This window comes from Nicotiana tomentosiformis, chromosome 1 (assembly GCF_000390325.3).
Source record: "Nicotiana tomentosiformis chromosome 1, ASM39032v3, whole genome shotgun sequence".
NCBI classification, from domain to species: Eukaryota; Viridiplantae; Streptophyta; class Magnoliopsida; order Solanales; family Solanaceae; genus Nicotiana; species Nicotiana tomentosiformis.
In genome coordinates, this window is record NC_090812.1 from 67,441,616 (window position 1) to 67,457,735 (window position 16,120).

At 35.8% G+C, this 16,120-nt stretch overlaps 1 protein-coding gene across 1 annotated transcript; it reads left to right on the forward strand.

Annotated features, from left to right (window-relative positions):
• The first annotated feature begins 3,052 nt into the window (after nucleotides 1-3,052).
• On the forward strand, nucleotides 3,053-8,013 carry LOC104094200 (endo-1,4-beta-xylanase 5-like). Its single transcript, XM_070196199.1, has 5 exons — nucleotides 3,053-3,221; nucleotides 3,378-3,544; nucleotides 3,709-3,807; nucleotides 4,189-4,968; nucleotides 7,849-8,013. Exons 1-5 carry the CDS (start codon nucleotides 3,053-3,055, stop codon nucleotides 8,011-8,013), a joined length of 1,380 nt encoding a protein of 459 aa, XP_070052300.1.
• The last annotated feature ends 8,107 nt before the right edge of the window (nucleotides 8,014-16,120 follow it).

Here is a 16,120-nt window from a genome sequence, read left to right on the forward strand (position 1 = left end):
TGATCCCGAGGTATGTGTTGTAAAGTCCACTCCTTGAACCGGTGTAATGTTACCTGCAACTTATCCAGGTACCTTTGCATTCGTTCCTATCTGATTTCGAACGTCCCATTAACTTGGTTTATCACAAGGATGGAGTCGCACTTAGCTTCGATTACCTCCGTCCCCAAGCTTTTGGCTAGTTCGAGACTTGAAATCATGGCCTGATATTCAGCCTCGTTGTTAGTCAATTTTATAGTCCTAATAGATTGTCTAACTGCATTGCGTTTTGGTGGCTTCAATAAGATGCCAAGCCCGGACCCTTTTGCGTTCGAGGCGCCATCCGTAAAGAGGGTCCAGATCCCCGAAAAAGTCTCCGGTTTCAACAATAACTCTCTTTCGACCTCAGGTATCACGGCTGGCGTAAAGTCGACTACAAAGTCTACTAAAATTTGAGACTTAATCGCGGTCCGGGGCCGATATTCAATATCGTACCCGCTAATCTCCACGGCCCATTTGGCCAACCGTCCCGAGAGCTCGGGTTTATGCATTACATTCCTCAATGGTTAAGTAGTCACAACACATATGGGGTGACATTGAAAATACGATTTCAGCTTCCTGCAGGCGCTTAGCAAAGCGAGCGCAATTTTTTCTAGCTGAAGGTATCTAGTTTCGGCCTCGCCTAAAGTCCTGCTAACATAGTAAATTGAAAATTGCGTACTTTTATCTTCCCGGACTAGGACTCCGCTTACTGCTATCTCCGATACTGCCAGGTATAAGTATAGCTGCTCGCCTGTCTTCGGCGTGTGGAGTAGCGGCGGGCTCGATAGATATCGCTTGAGCTCCTCCAAGGCCTGTTGGCACTCCGGGGTCCACGGAAAGTTATTCTTCTTTTTAAACAGTGAGAAGAACCGGTGGCTCTTGTCGGAAGACCTCGAGTTGAATCACCCCAGGACTGCTATATGTCCGGTTAATCTTTGTACGGCATTCATGTTGTCCACAATAGTGATATCTTTTATGTCTTTGATCTTATTGGGGTTGATCTTGATTCACCGGTTGGAAACCATGAATCCGAGGAATTTACCGGACCCGACTCCAAATGCACACTTCTCTGAATTTAGTTTTATATTGTATTTCTTCAATATGCCGGAGGTTTCCTGCAAATGTTTCAAATGGTCCTCTCATCGCAGGAACTTAACCAACATATCATCAATGTAAACCTCCATTGATTTTCGTATTTGTTCCTCGAACAACCGGTTTACTAGGCGTTGGTAGGTGGCGCCGGTATTTTTTAGTCCGAAGTGATGAAGGAGGTTTTTTCCATTAACACATACTAAAATGTACAGGCTTCACCTATAGTCCTATATATATGCATGCATGCATTCATAGCTTAATCCGACACCTCGAGCAAACACAATATCAAGTGTTTTAAAGTAGTATATTATTTATCTCCATTCCACCATCCTAGAGTTAAAGCCTAGAGGTAATGAAACATGAAAGGATATCGCACATTTTTCATTTTATTTCTTTTATATTGAAGGGCACGTCATCCATGTAATAAACAAATGTTGGAAAAATGCGGTTTTGCAGCCAATACTTTTCTGGGAGATGCATATCTTCTTTAATTTTTGTCTTAAGTTATTTTTTATTTTTATTTTTGTATATACTCTAATTTTTAGTGTTATTGTGATTGAAACAGCGAACTCGTGGCCATGGAAACCGTGAAGATGGAAAATTTTATACCTTGGCTTGTGATTTATTTCCTTGTTTATTATCCAGGTTTGCAATTAAGCCTAGCCTATTTGATAAATCATTAGTTAAGACCTTTGGTGTTTCGTTACTACTAGCCAATTGATTTGATACTCTGTTGAAACATACTAATTAAATTGCAAACAAATATTTCTCTTTCCATTTTCCAAGACGAGTAAAGGAAGAAATTACTTGCAGTATAACGAAAAATGCATTGATTAAGTCAAAAAAAAAAGTTCAAAGGAATAATATTCCTTCAAGGAATATTTGACATTTTGGTGAAGCAAAATCAAGCACAAATTTTAAATTTTGATATACGCATGCCTTTTCTGCTATCTTTATAGTAATATTTTACAACCTGGAGGATTTGAAGTCCAGATTTTCTGAAGAGGATTTAATATATACACCGACAATGCAAATAATTTATATACTATATTTTAGGGGTGTACAAACCGAACCCAAAAACCATACCAAACTGAAAAGTCAAACCGAACCGATTAAAAAACCCCGACTAAGCTTGGTTTGATTTGGTTTGGTATTGAGTAAAAAACCCGAACCAAACCGACATATAAATGTATAAGTTTTATATATATACGTTTAAGATTTTATATATAATTTTCTTTAAAAATTATTTAGAAATATTTGAGATTCTATTATGGGATAAAATATTTAATAGAATATGAAGTGCTCCATATTTATTAACCTTAAATAATGGATTGTATGATCACTTTCTTATCAAATGTTACTGAAATGCGTCAATCTCTTTTTGTTCTTCCTTATTCATATGTCAAGATATATTAAATTTTTATATTTTTTTTGAATTTGAAGTGGTTATTATTATTTAGGTATCATATTGATTTCTATGTTTAATTACTAAATTCAATTAACCTTGAAAGTGCACATCAACGAAAAGTTATTGTGAAACGACTAAAAAAATAATTATCATGTCTTACTAAAAAAATTCTCCCATAAAAATATTTTAATAGATAATATATTTGTAATTTTTTAAATTTTTACTAAACATATATTTACTTATAAAAAATTTAACAAAGTAAGATTAAAATAATATTTAATAACAAAAAACCCGAAAAACACGACAAAACCGAACCAATCCGAACCGATATAGTTGGTTTGGTTTGGTTTGGTTTTGATAAAAATCGAACCAATCCGGTCCGATCCATGTAGTGATGTACACCCCTACTATATTTTAACATATTTAACAGATAACTTGCTCAGCTATGTTTAACATATATATATGCTTCTGATCCAGTGTTTGGCAGATCCTCTCAGAGCTCAATACAATGGAGGAATAGTCGTGAATCCAGACATGAATGAGGGACTAAAGGGCTGGAGTAAATCTGGATTTGCAAATATGGCCACTAGGATGTCCAGCAGTACTAATAACACTTTCATTGCGGCTACCAACAGGAAAGGAGCCGTTCATGGTTTTACCCAAAAATATTTCTTGCAAAAGGATACTCACTACGTAACTTCAGGTATTTTCGCATACGGCGTACACAAGGATTTTGCCCAACTGTTTGTTTTAATTTTGACCATTATTTTCAAGCCGTGTCGTCGATGTAGCATATATATTATAGGAGATGGTTGTTACTGATCGGTCAAAATGTATATGTATTGAAATTCAATTGCAGCTTGGGTACAAGTGAGCCAAGGAGACATGATTCACGTAGCTCTTGCATTCGGAACAGCATTTGGCATCCAACGTAGTGGATGGGCTATTGCTCGTTCTGGTTGCTGGTCTATGCTAAAAGGTGGTTTTGTGCTCAATATTTCTGGTCCTGTCGAGCTATATCTTGAAGTGAGTTTTCACTTTTTCATAATTATTAGTCATTGTTCATATTCTATAACCATACTTAAACAGAATAAAATGTACTAGCTAGTACTATTATGTTTTCAAACACAAAATTCTGATTGTTGGACCTAATTTGTTTATTTTCACTTAATTCCCTTGTCTGTTCCTAGGCAAACAACACAGTCGTTGAGCTATGGGCAGATAGCATATCAGTAAAGCCATTTTCTCTAGATGAGTGGAAATTTCATCAAGATCAAAGCACTGAGAAGGTGAATGAAATTAAATATTATACATCTCACTGAACCGTTAATTAATTGAAAACACTCTCTCTCTATATATATAAAAAAAATATTACGTAGCAAACTTGTGACTGCTTTAATCCTATATATATAAATATGAAGGAGAATAACTTAACTAGTTCTTACGATATGTTTAATTTTATTTCACGAGATTTCTCATTTAAAATGAATTTAATTTATATATATTGACAATAATATAATTTTTTTTATGCTGTCAATGATTTTAACATATTATAGCATGTTACAATCTTATTATAGGTTGCATGTATTATCTTGTAACTTTTCTCATAGTATTAAAAACAATTAGTTTATGTAAGCTAAATTCTAAAAAATCACTAGAAAATGCCGCAGGTACGCAAAGCTAGAGTGAAAATCCAAGCAGTGGATTCTCAAGGCCAACCATTACCAAACGCAACTGTCTCCCTGGCACAACAAAAGAACAATTTCCCGTTTGGCAATGCAATAAGCCAACACATCCTAAACAACAAAGCCTACCAAGATTGGTTTACTTCAAGATTTAAATACACAGTTTTCGAAAACGAAATGAAATGGTACGCCAACGAGAAAATCCCCGGCCAACTAGACTACAACGTAGCTGATGCTATGCTTAGTCTTGTCCAAAAATATAACATTAAAGTCCGCGGCCACAATGTCTTTTGGGATAATCCTCAGAATATGCCCTCATGGGCGCGTTATCTTTCACCAGCACAGTTATCCGCAGCTGCATCAAGAAGGATAAATTCAGTGATGAATAGATATTTAGGCCAACTTATTCATTGGGATGTTGTGAATGAAAATGTCCACTTCTCGTTCTTAGAGCAGATGCTAGGGAAGAATGCGTCTGCTGTTTACTACAAAAAGGCTAATGAAATTGATAGCAAGGCAATTCCGTTCTTGAATGAATTCAATACGCTTGAACATGGATTTGATGGAACTTCAACTCCAGCTAAGTACCTAGAAAAGATTAAAGAGGTTCGATCCCATGGTTACAATGGCCCTTTAGGCATTGGACTCCAGGGACATTTTGTCACCCCAAATTTGCCTTATATAAGATCTTCTCTTGATATGCTTGCTTCAGCTGGATTGCCAATTTGGATCACCGAGTTAGATGCTGCAAATACCACCAACCAGGTAATCTTCCTTAATTATTGAGTTTGAAAGGGAAAAAAACAATTACAATATAAAAAAGGGTTTGGATTTAGGAACTGAACATATCTATATCGTAATTGAAGCTTCACTTTTTCATGGGGAATATGAAGTTGAAATCAGCCATCCTCAAGTAACATATAATACCTCTGTGGCCGTGAGATTGTTTTTAAAAGAAGTTTTAATGTGGGTATGTGTATCAATTGATGCACAAAACAGTATCTCCGAATCCCATAGTCTAAGCGTGAAATTATTTATCTTGTAGCTGAATTAAGAAAGAAACATACTCTATATTTCCCAGATTGATAAAAATTACTCTAAAAGTTGTTGCCATTTTAACTTTCTATTATCACCGTCATCACATCTCACTAGCTACGATTAAGTAATTCCATGGTAACACTATAAAGTTTAAAGAGATAATTTTTTAGGGGTTTTTTTTTGTGGGGGGGGGGGGGGGAGGGAGGGGGGGTAGGAGCTAGTCCGTGAATATGAGAGGAGGGCTTTTGGTGAAAAAAGCCCAATTTGAACCCTACACTACTTAACTAAAAATGAAAGTTATATAGTAGAGTCCATTATTTAAATGGTTACTCAATTATCCGAAATTATCTAGTAAAGTCATCTTTCTTTTGTTTATAACAGAAAAATCACTTAATTATGCCTATAACACTCAGAATGTCACTCGACCAGATTTCTCAAACTTTTGATTGTCAAATACCTATTTTACCCTCTAAATTATCAACTTTTATCTTTTTTTAATATTATGATTTTTTTCTCTTTTTAATCTACATTATGGACTTACCTAAAGAACAAATAAATTTATTTTTAAAATAAAAAAAGTTTTCTAGCATAAATAATATCGAAATAATAATATAATTGAGCATAATTTTCAAGAATATATAATGCATATTATAATAATATCTTTATTTTAAATAATTATTTTTTATATTACGTTGATAGAATATATATATTTTAAAACATTTATTTTCTTTCATTCTCAATTATGTAAATAAATTTTGAGTTTTCATTATTAATATAAAAAATATCATTACTAATAAATTATTCTGATTAATATTTTTACTATTCTCAACATTTTATTATTCTAACATTATACATGCTTAAATACTATTTTTATCTTTTTAATTTATAAATAAAATTTATTTATTCTATAAGTAAAACCATAATATAAATTAAAAGAGAAAAAAGTTATAATATTAATTTTTTTTAAAATAAAAATAAAAAGAAGACAAACGTTGATAATTTAGAAGGTAAATAGATATATGGTAATTGATGGTAGGCTAGGAACACGTATTTTAGCCGCATTTTGCACACTAATTCACTATACTTTACTTGTGTTTGAGCTTTAATTGATAGTGTTTTACACTTATTGTGTGTTTTATGCTTTGTAGGAGATGATGCCGAGTTAAGAAGATATTCTGGAGCTAAATCGGATAATTTGGAGCTTTGAAATCTGAATAAAAATCCAAAGAATTAAATCGGGATCGCGTCCGGGGCTCGTGGACCGGCGTTGGATACGAAAGTTGGAAGAAAGAGCAAGGGCTAGAGCAAAAAAAAGTACTAGTGTGTCGCATAAGGCGTGGCATTAAGCGTCGCACTAGTACAAAAATTCGTTAGACAAGCTAAGCTCAGAGAGTTTACAACCGAGCAAAATACACTAATGATACGCACCCTACGTAGCATAGTGCGACGCATGAAGTGTAAAAAGTTTGTAGGTTTTTCCACTTCAGCTCAAAGAGGGTAGTTTCATCCGGGTTCGTTCCTACTTGGTATCAATACACTAGAAGCACGTTTTTGAGAGGACTTTTGACATACTTTCGACCTAAGGAAGCTAAGGATGAGTTGGAAGAACACAAGCACAAGGATTTCATCATTCCTTCCTCACTCAAGACCCGAGTTTGGACCGAATCTATGTTTTTCTATACTTTAATTATATTTGTGATGAATTTCTCCATGTCTATGAAGTAGTTTCCTTTAGGGTTTGATGGATTTAGTGTATTGATGATTGTTTGTAAATTATAACTCTAGATTTATGTATTGAATTGTTATGGAAGATTTAATTGTTGTATCTATATTCACTAGTTCATATAATCGAGAGAGGCATAACTTGTGATATCTTTGCATTATATTGTTGGTTGAGTTTATAGATTCTTCTAAGTATTCGAAAGAGGCTAGTTGAATCATTGATTAAACCTGGTTAGGAGAGTAATCGAAATAAATTTTTCTAAAGACCAATCTACTACGCATTCTTGCATATCTTCACAGTGCTTAATTTGGTTCGTCTCGTGAGGTTAAGGTTTAAAAGAGAGAGAAGTTTCTGCTGAACGTTTGAACCAATAAGTGAGTGAATTCGAGAGACTCACTTGAATATTAGAAGTGAACTATCTAGAGTTAGATCGCGAACAATTATCTTGCACCTATCCTATCAAAACCCTACCTTATCCCATTGATAACCTTATTTGCTTATTCCTTGTCTTGATAGTCACTAGTCAATAGCTTTAGATTCTTAATTAATTTTAATTATGAATCATATATATCTCAAATGTTGATCCACCTGGATAGCAATCAAGCTAGAAGCTATGAGAATACTGTTTAAATCCAATCTTTGTGGATACGATATTATACTATAATATCTTTGATTAGCGAGCATAATTTAAGTGTATTTTGCGCTCATCAAAATTTGGCCTCGTTGCCGGAGATTGGAAATCAATAGTGTTCAAAATAGTTTTTGGTGCTAATTCAGTAATTTATTTTTTTTATTTTTTTTATTTTTTATTCTTCATGGGTTTCCTCTTCCGTGTACAGGAAACATATTGACTCCTTTGGTGTATGACTCGATCTTCTTCAAAGGAATTGATTCCATACAACCCAGAGGTAGAAAAGAGTCTGCAAAAGTTGAGGAAAGAGAAAGAACTCACCGGAAAGTTCTTGGGGAAGCCTTTAACCCAAGAACACATGGCTAATCACGGTGAAGATGAGGCAAATCTGGCTGCAAGAGAAGCAACACAACAATGAGAAGAAGCTACAAGGATAGTAGCTGAGGCAACCCGTAGAGCTGCTGATGAGACTGTCAACGATGATGGGGGTCGAAGGTTCAATCTGAATCGACCCTTGATTGAAGATCCATCCGAGAATGCGGTACCCAGGCCTGGTAGAGCATTGGGTGATTATACTAGACTAGTCTACAATCATGGATTGTCCAGTGTTAGACCTCCACCAGTAGCAATGGATAACTTCGAGTTGAAGCAAGGCTTGCTTCAAACAATCCAAAATAACTGCATTTTCAGAGGAAAGGTGAACGAAGATCCTAACACTCACTTGATGGACTTTGAAAAAATAATGAACACCTTCCCAATACAATGGAGTATCAAAGGATGCGGTCTACTTAAGGACATTCCCGTTTTCACTGAAGGATAACACGAAGCACTGGCTTCGTAGCTTACCAACAGGGTCGATCAGGACATGGGAAGATATGACTAGAAAGTTTCTTGATAAATAATTCTTAGCTGCAAAAACAGTGAAGTTCAGAAGGGAAATTCACAACTTTTGCCAGATGGATACCGAAACAGTTTTCGAGTCTTGGGAAAGATTCAACAAGATAGTGAGGAAGTGTCAACATAATGGGATTGAATTGAGGATGCATCTCCAAGAGTTTTGGGATGGACTAACACCTCCCTCACGATGAACTCTGAACACTGCAGTTGGAGGTCCTTTAATGAAGAAGACTCCTGAGGAGATTGTGTCAATACTTGATGAGCTCTCTGAAGATGCTAACCAATGGCCTTCTGAGAGCAATTATAGAAGAAAATCAGTTGGGGTTCCTCAAGTAGATTCCAATACAGTGGTGCAAGCCCAACTAGATGCCATGGCCAAAGAGATAAGAAAACTGACCTTAGCCAAGATCCAGAGTCAACCATCACTTGTTTATGATTTCTATGGAAAAAGTCATCCAACGTATGAGTGTCAGGCCGTAGCTATAGATAAAGTGGTAAATTATGTGAGAAGTTTTGATATAGGCAACTACCAGAGTGGTAATAATTTCAATCCTATGGGACAGAGACACCCAGGCTTTTCGTGGAACTCACAAAATGGTAGCTAGGACTCATGACAACAAAATAACTCTAGATTTCAAGGACAATGAGCTCCGAGTTTTCAAAATCAGCAGAGGCAGCAATATCAGCCTCCACAGTCTAATCGGTCTAGCATGAAAGATCTAATGAAGGCTTTCATTATCAAAACATATGAGAGGCTTGATGTCTATGGTGCATCTATCAAAGAACTGGGCATATCTTTTCGAAACCTGGAAAGACAGGTTGGGAAACTAGCTACTCTAATATTTGAGAGGGTCTTACGAATGCTCCCGAATGATACAGAAAGAAATTCCAAAGAAATAGTGAATGTTGTAACGTTGAGAAGTGGGCAAGTGTTGAAAGATCTCACCCCAACCCAGAAAGATATGAGACTTGAAAAGGAAAGTGGGTAGTAACTAAAAAGTGATGTTGATAAGAAGAAGAAATGCTATATAGAAGCTAAGAAAAAGAAGAAGGGAGAAAACTCGAGCAGGGAGGAACCGTAGGAGAGCAAGCATATGCATGCTTTACCTTTTCCCCAAAAGCTAAGTAGAGAAAAGCCGGACAAGCAGTCTGAAGATTTCTGGATGTGCTGAAACAGGTTCATGTAAACTTACCATTCACAGAAGTGCTTTCACAGATGCCTGCTTATGCTAAATTCTTGAAAGAGATCCTTACGAAGAAGAAGAAAATAGAGGAGACCTCAGTGGTCAAGCTCACCGAGCATTGCAATGCGATATTGCAAAATAAACTCCCATAAAAATGTGGAGATCCAGGAAGTTTTACTATACTTTTCTCTTTAGGAACTATTAATTTTGATAAATCCTTATGTGATTCAGGTGCTTCAATTAATTTAATGCCTCTATCTATCTATAGAAAAATATAGAAGGAGATTGGAGAGATAAGGTCTGCACCCATATCTTTGCAACTGGTAGACCAAACGACTATAACACCCGAGGGGATAGTGGAAGATGTAATAGTTCGGGTGGATAAGTTTATATTTTCTGTGGATTTTATAGTGGTGAATATGGAGGAAAACAAGAAGGTCTCTCTCATCCTAGGAAGATCATTTTTAGCAAAGGGTAGAGCTATATTAGATATACACGAGAGAAAACTCATGCTTAGAGTTGGTGAGGAGACTGTGACTTTTAAGATGGATGTTGCAAATGGGGCACAAAAGGACAAACCAGTTGCGAGTGTTGAGTGAAAGTTAAAGGGATCGAAAGAGAAGGCTGCGGTGAGCGAGAAAGATAAGTGTGGAGTGTACCCAAAAAAGGCCGAGAAGAAGTTGTCCGCATGGATGTGTGCATTAGTCTGGGCGCGAGAAATGGAGTCCGACTTTGACTCAGACCCCGACTAGATGATCATGGAAGTTTATTTTACCTTATGTTTTTTTTATTGTGTGCCATGAGGACATGCCACAACTTAAAGTGTGGGGTGGGAGATATTTGTATGTATGTATATATGTATGTATGTATGTATGTATGTGTGTGTGTATGTATGTGTGTGTGTGTGTGTGTGTATTAGTTTTCCTTTTTGTTAGTTGTAGGAGTTAGAGATAGAAAAGTTAACTTTTTTTTAAGTTTTCGATTTTTTCCAATGAAGGATATCATCGACGGGTTTCTTGAGGGATTAAAGTCGAAGGAAAAAGAACAAAAAGATTTTCTTTTGATTTATTTTATTTTTTTCGTAGGTAGTGTAATAATTCCCCTTTGGTTTATCTTTATGCCGCGGTTATTTTTCAAGGGTTTTTCTAGAATCAGGTGTAGTTATTCTTTCTTTTATTAGGAGTAGTATAGTCTTGTGCTATGTATTGAATGGAGATGACTTTTCTTGACTTTGTTGTATCTTGAGAGAAAAGAGTGCCTTATTTGTGACGCCTAGGCTCAGTTCTTGACTCCTAAATAAGCACCTTAAATTGTGTGATTGCAACTTTGCTTAACTATTTTGACTAGAGAGTCGGGATAGATCCGATCCTAAGTGAGTTATGTGCCAATGTATGAGTGAGGTTTTTGTTGTAATTTTGTGCATTTAAGTGATGTCTAGAACTTGTCCCGTGTGTTTGCAAAGCGAAATGGTAGTCTTGTTCAGTCTAGGAAGTGATATAGACATTTCTTTGTTGAGACAATTATATGTCTGTGACCCGCCTAATTGTTGTGTATCCTAGTTAATCCCGTTGAGCCCGTAATCCTATTACTTTGGCAACCACACTGCAAGCCTGATCCACTTTGTTTGAATTAACAATATGTTTGAACTTTTTATCTCTCTTGAGCACTTAATATATTTATGAGCTTGTTAAAAGCTAAGTGGATGTATGGTTGGGGTTTTGAGTGGAACTACATAGAAGGAAAAAGTGCACTATTTGAAATAAATTATTGTGAGAGCCACTTGTAGGGAATTGAAAAAATAAGAGGACAAAATCAGAATCTAGAAAAAGAAAAAAAATATTGGTGTGTATATATTCTAAAGAAAATTATTCTTTGCTAGTGGTAAATCTTGCTTTGTCTGTGCTTAAAGAAATTGGGAGCTTGGTGCTATTATGAATGAAGGTTGGGATTTGGTTCAACATAGGTGTGGGGTTTGAATTGTTAATTTATATGTATTAAAGTGCTTAGGGAGGTGTAGGCATTATATCTAAATGTATCCTACCCATCCCGCGGCCTACATTACAACCAAATAAAGTCCTACTTAATCCTTGATTGAATGGGCTCAATTAGTAGAGTATTACACTACGGGCAAGCCTATGGTACGTCTCTTGTGGCATATGTGTCACACCCCCTTTTACCCCGAAAAGATATGTGTTTTATGGATTACATGTTAAAGAGTTTTTGCAATTAAAGTGACAAACTTGAGTAGAGATTATTTTATTTAAAGAGTCGCTATTTGAAATTGATTTTTTTTTTCTGGTGTTCCAAGTCACCTTTTATTTGAATCCCTAGTCAAAGGAAGGTTTGACTCTATTTTATCGGTCTGCGAAACCAAAGTTCGGGTAAGAAATTCTGTTAACCGGGGAGAAGATGTAAGGTATTTCCCGAGCCCGTAGTTCTAGCACGGTCGCTTTATTGACTTAAACTTGGCCTGAATTAATTTTGGACAAACTGTGATTTATAAGATTTTCATGTTTTACTTATCCGCTTTTATTGCTTGATTATTGAAAAAACTGAAGAATTTTTGAATGATAAGATGTCATAACGATACTACGCAAGCGAATGCGTGATCGAGACGAAATTTATTAATTTTATCATAATAGTGCTACGCAAGAAAATTCGCAGTCATGACAAAGGATTATTAGCACGTTAATATTATTATTATTATTTTTGGAAAAAAAGTTACTACAATTGTGCTTTGAGAAAATTAATTTTTAAAATTAATATAAAATTACTATCATGCTACGCAAGCGAATATGCGGTTAGCCAAGGATTGATTAAATTAGAAATTAATTAAAGCTATTAGATACGGTATGTGATTATTGAATTTATTTATTGAATATTAAATATCACTATACGCAAGCAAATCTGTGAGCGAAAATGTTAAAACGCGTCTACTAATTGTCTAACATTTAAATTAATTACTAAGGTTATTAAGTTACATAGGTAATTAAGCTACATAGTTTAGAAGAAAATATGACAAATTGAAAGTTATTTGAAAAGCTGATAATTAAAAATTTGGACCAGCTTTGTTTATTGGGTTTAAAATGGCATTGGGCCACTTTCTTTGTTATTGGGGCTGCTTGGCCAATTTTGGTGCATTTACACTGCTGGCCCATTTTGGACAACTTTAACATTGGGCCAGCCCTTAACTTGTTGTAGTTAGGCCTGCAGAAATTTAGGTTTTGGCCCGGGATACTTTGAAATTGGGGTTTGCATAGACAACTATCTGAAGGCCAGATTATTGACCCAACCAATTTTACTATAGCCATTTCTACCAAGTTATGATTGCATAAACAATCACTTTATTAAGCTGTCACTTTTATCTTAATTAAGATCTAAATTAGAGTGGCATGCCAAAATTTCAGCACTAATCAATTTTCAATATTTTATACATAAAGAATTCAAAACTAACCTCCATAAACATACAAAAAAAAATGGTTTCAACTACCCACGTAAAAGAAAGTTAATATTAACTGAATTCTAGCACGTTTTCAGGCTCAATCACAATCATAATATTTATTCTTATACAAAATTGAACATATTCATGTTCCAACAATCCAAACTAAATTCAAATATTTATTACTTATGCAAGTATCTACAATATAAAGTAAAATAAATACATGGATCACAGTATTGTAAAAATATAGTCGTAGAATGAGCAAGAATAGCAGCAAAAAATAGCAACAGAAATGGCATTAAGACATCCCAGAAAACCAACAAAGATGCGTCCGGAATGTGATTTGGAGGTGGTCCGCCGCCGATGGGCATTGTTTGGCTACAACGGAGGGGCTGCGGCTCGGGAGAAAGAGAGAGTGAAAAGAGAGAGAAGAGAGAGGAAGGAGAAAAGAAATATGGGTGGAAATAGGGGCAATTTTCAGATTTTTTAGGCTTTAAATACCTAGGTAGATAGTGAATGAGATAAATTGGATCAAGATGGAATGGATGAGTAAGATTTGATCTTGCTTCATTTAGTAAAACGACGTAGTTTTATTATGAAACTACGTCATTTTGATCCGGGTCTTGGCAAGCCAACAATTGGACTGGGTCAGCCGAATTGGGCTAAAAAGTTGAGCCTGATTTGTGCATAATTCAACTGAAAAATGGCATTAATCCAAACCTTTAAACCCCTCAATAAATTAATTAATAATCTAATATTAAAGTCTATAAACACACACAATAAATCTAAAAATAATGTAATATAGGAGAAATATAAAGAGAAAAAAATAAATATTTACAACTGCCCCTATTTGCTCGAGAACACAAAGAGTTTTCATGCAAAGTAAAATGAATGCTATAGCAAATTTTGCTTGTGCGTAACTCCAATCAAAACATATTTATTTTTGAAAAACGTGACCGAACCTTGGTTCTGAGGTTGCCTACATATCCTTGGCTATAAAGTAATCAGGTTAGTGTAGTTCTGGCAATATTTTGGTAGCTAGGACTACCGGACACTGGAGTTAAGACTATTGTTGCTGCTATTGTTGCTGTTACTGTCACTTGCTGCTTACATCAAAATAAAAAGAGAAGATAACTAAATATGTCTGCAAGCTAAGATTTACAAAATTCCTATATATGTGTCTTCTAAAGTCAAATATTGATTCTTGACCTGCTCGCTTGCATTGACCTTAGATTGGATCTTGACGCCCTTTGCAGAAAAGATTATGGCTCATTATCAATTTCTTGATTTCCCAATCAGCATTTGAGAAAATGAAACTTGAGAAGATGGGCTACTAACACATTATCAAAGCTAACTACTAGTATCTTGTGATCGAACGACTTCTCTCTTCTGATGAGAAACTTAAACTGCAAGCTTCAATCGTCACTTGTACTTAAGGCAGGGCCTGCAGTCCCATCAAAAACGAACAAAACGAACAAAATTTCTCTGCCCCAGTTTGGACTAGGAAAATTTTGTGAGTTGTTAGAGAAAGCTATAAACTATCTAACTTGTTGAAAGGAAGACAAAGACAACAGTATAACCTAGCTATGTGAGGATATGTAACCACGGGCTAGTATCATGTGTTACCAAAAGGAAATATAACCAAGTGTTGGTACCCTGTATTACTAAAAGGAATGTAACCAAGGGTTGGTACCCTATATTACTGAAAGAATGTAACCAGGAGTTGGTACCCTGTTTTACTGAGGAGGAATCTAACTAGGGGTTTGTGCCCTGTATCATTAAGGAGAAATGTAACCAGGGGTTGGTACCTTGTATAACCGAAAGGAATGTAACCAGGGGTTAGCGCCTTGTATCACTAAGGATAAATGTAACCAGGGGTTGGTACCCTGTATTAATGAACGTAATGTAACCAGGGGTTGGTACCCTGCATTACTGAAAGAAATATAACCAGGGGTTAGTACCCTATATTACTGAACAGAATGTAACCAGGGGTTGGTACCCTGTATTATCGAAAGGAATGTAACTAGGGGTTGGTATCCTGTGTTACTGAAAAAGTGTTAAATCCATCTAGGTGAAAAAGGTTATACCTGAGTTGAGCTACGTAAAATAGCCTGAATGAAGAGTACTTCTACCCGGAAATATGAGCTGGATCTCCCTAGGCGAAAAGGTTCTACCTGGGTTAAGCTACGTAAAACAAACCCGAGTGAAGAGTACTTCTACCCGAAAATATGACCTGGATCCCCCTAAGTAAAAATGTTCTACCTGGATTAAACTATGTAAAACAAGCGTGAGCAAAGAGTACTTCTACTCGGAAATATGAGATGGATCCCCTAGACGAAAAGGTACTACATGGGTTAAGCTACGTAAAACAACCTGAGCGAAGAGTACTTCTAACTGGAAATATGAGCTGGATCCCAATAGGCGAAAAGGTTCCACCTGGGTTAAGCTACGAAAGTGGTCTATATGAACAGTAGTGATGCATGCTAAAAATAAAAGAAAATGGAGATTTTGCGGAAACTTGCCTTTGGTGACATTTGTCCTTTAAGAATCACCATTCTGCATTGCTTTGTTACTGCTTCAAATAAAGAAAAATTGTGAGTTTTAAAAGTGGTGGACGGTTTGTGGCCATGATGTCTTTGGCAGCTTGGTTTTATGCCCATTCGCTTCTCGAAGACTGATTGCATTGGTAGTTGGCTACACTGTTGTTTAACTATTTTGACTAGAGAGTCGGGATAGATCCGATCCTAAGTGAGTTATGTGCCAATGTATGAGTGAGGGTTTTGTTGATATTTTGTGCATTTTAGTGATGTCTAGAAACTTGCCCCGTGTGTTTGCAAAGCGAAATAGTAGTTTTGTTCAGTTTAGGAAGTGATATAGATATTTTTTTGTTGATTCAATTATATGTCTATGACCCGCATAATTGTTGTGTATCCTTGTTAACCCTGTTGAGGCCGTGATCCTATTTCTTTGGAAACCACACTGCAAGCCTGATCTACTTTTTTTGA

Bases quoted from the DNA above. Each gene is read 5' to 3' on its own strand.
- LOC104094200 (XM_070196199.1), top strand. From the start codon at position 3,053: ATGAATGAGGGACTAAAGGGCTGGAGTAAATCTGGATTTGCAAATATG. The intron at 3,808-4,188 runs GTGAATGAAATT...AAAATGCCGCAG, and splicing joins AAGATCAAAGCACTGAGAAG to GTACGCAAAGCTAGAGTGAA. The intron at 4,969-7,848 runs GTAATCTTCCTT...TCTTCTTCAAAG, and splicing joins CTGCAAATACCACCAACCAG to GAATTGATTCCATACAACCC.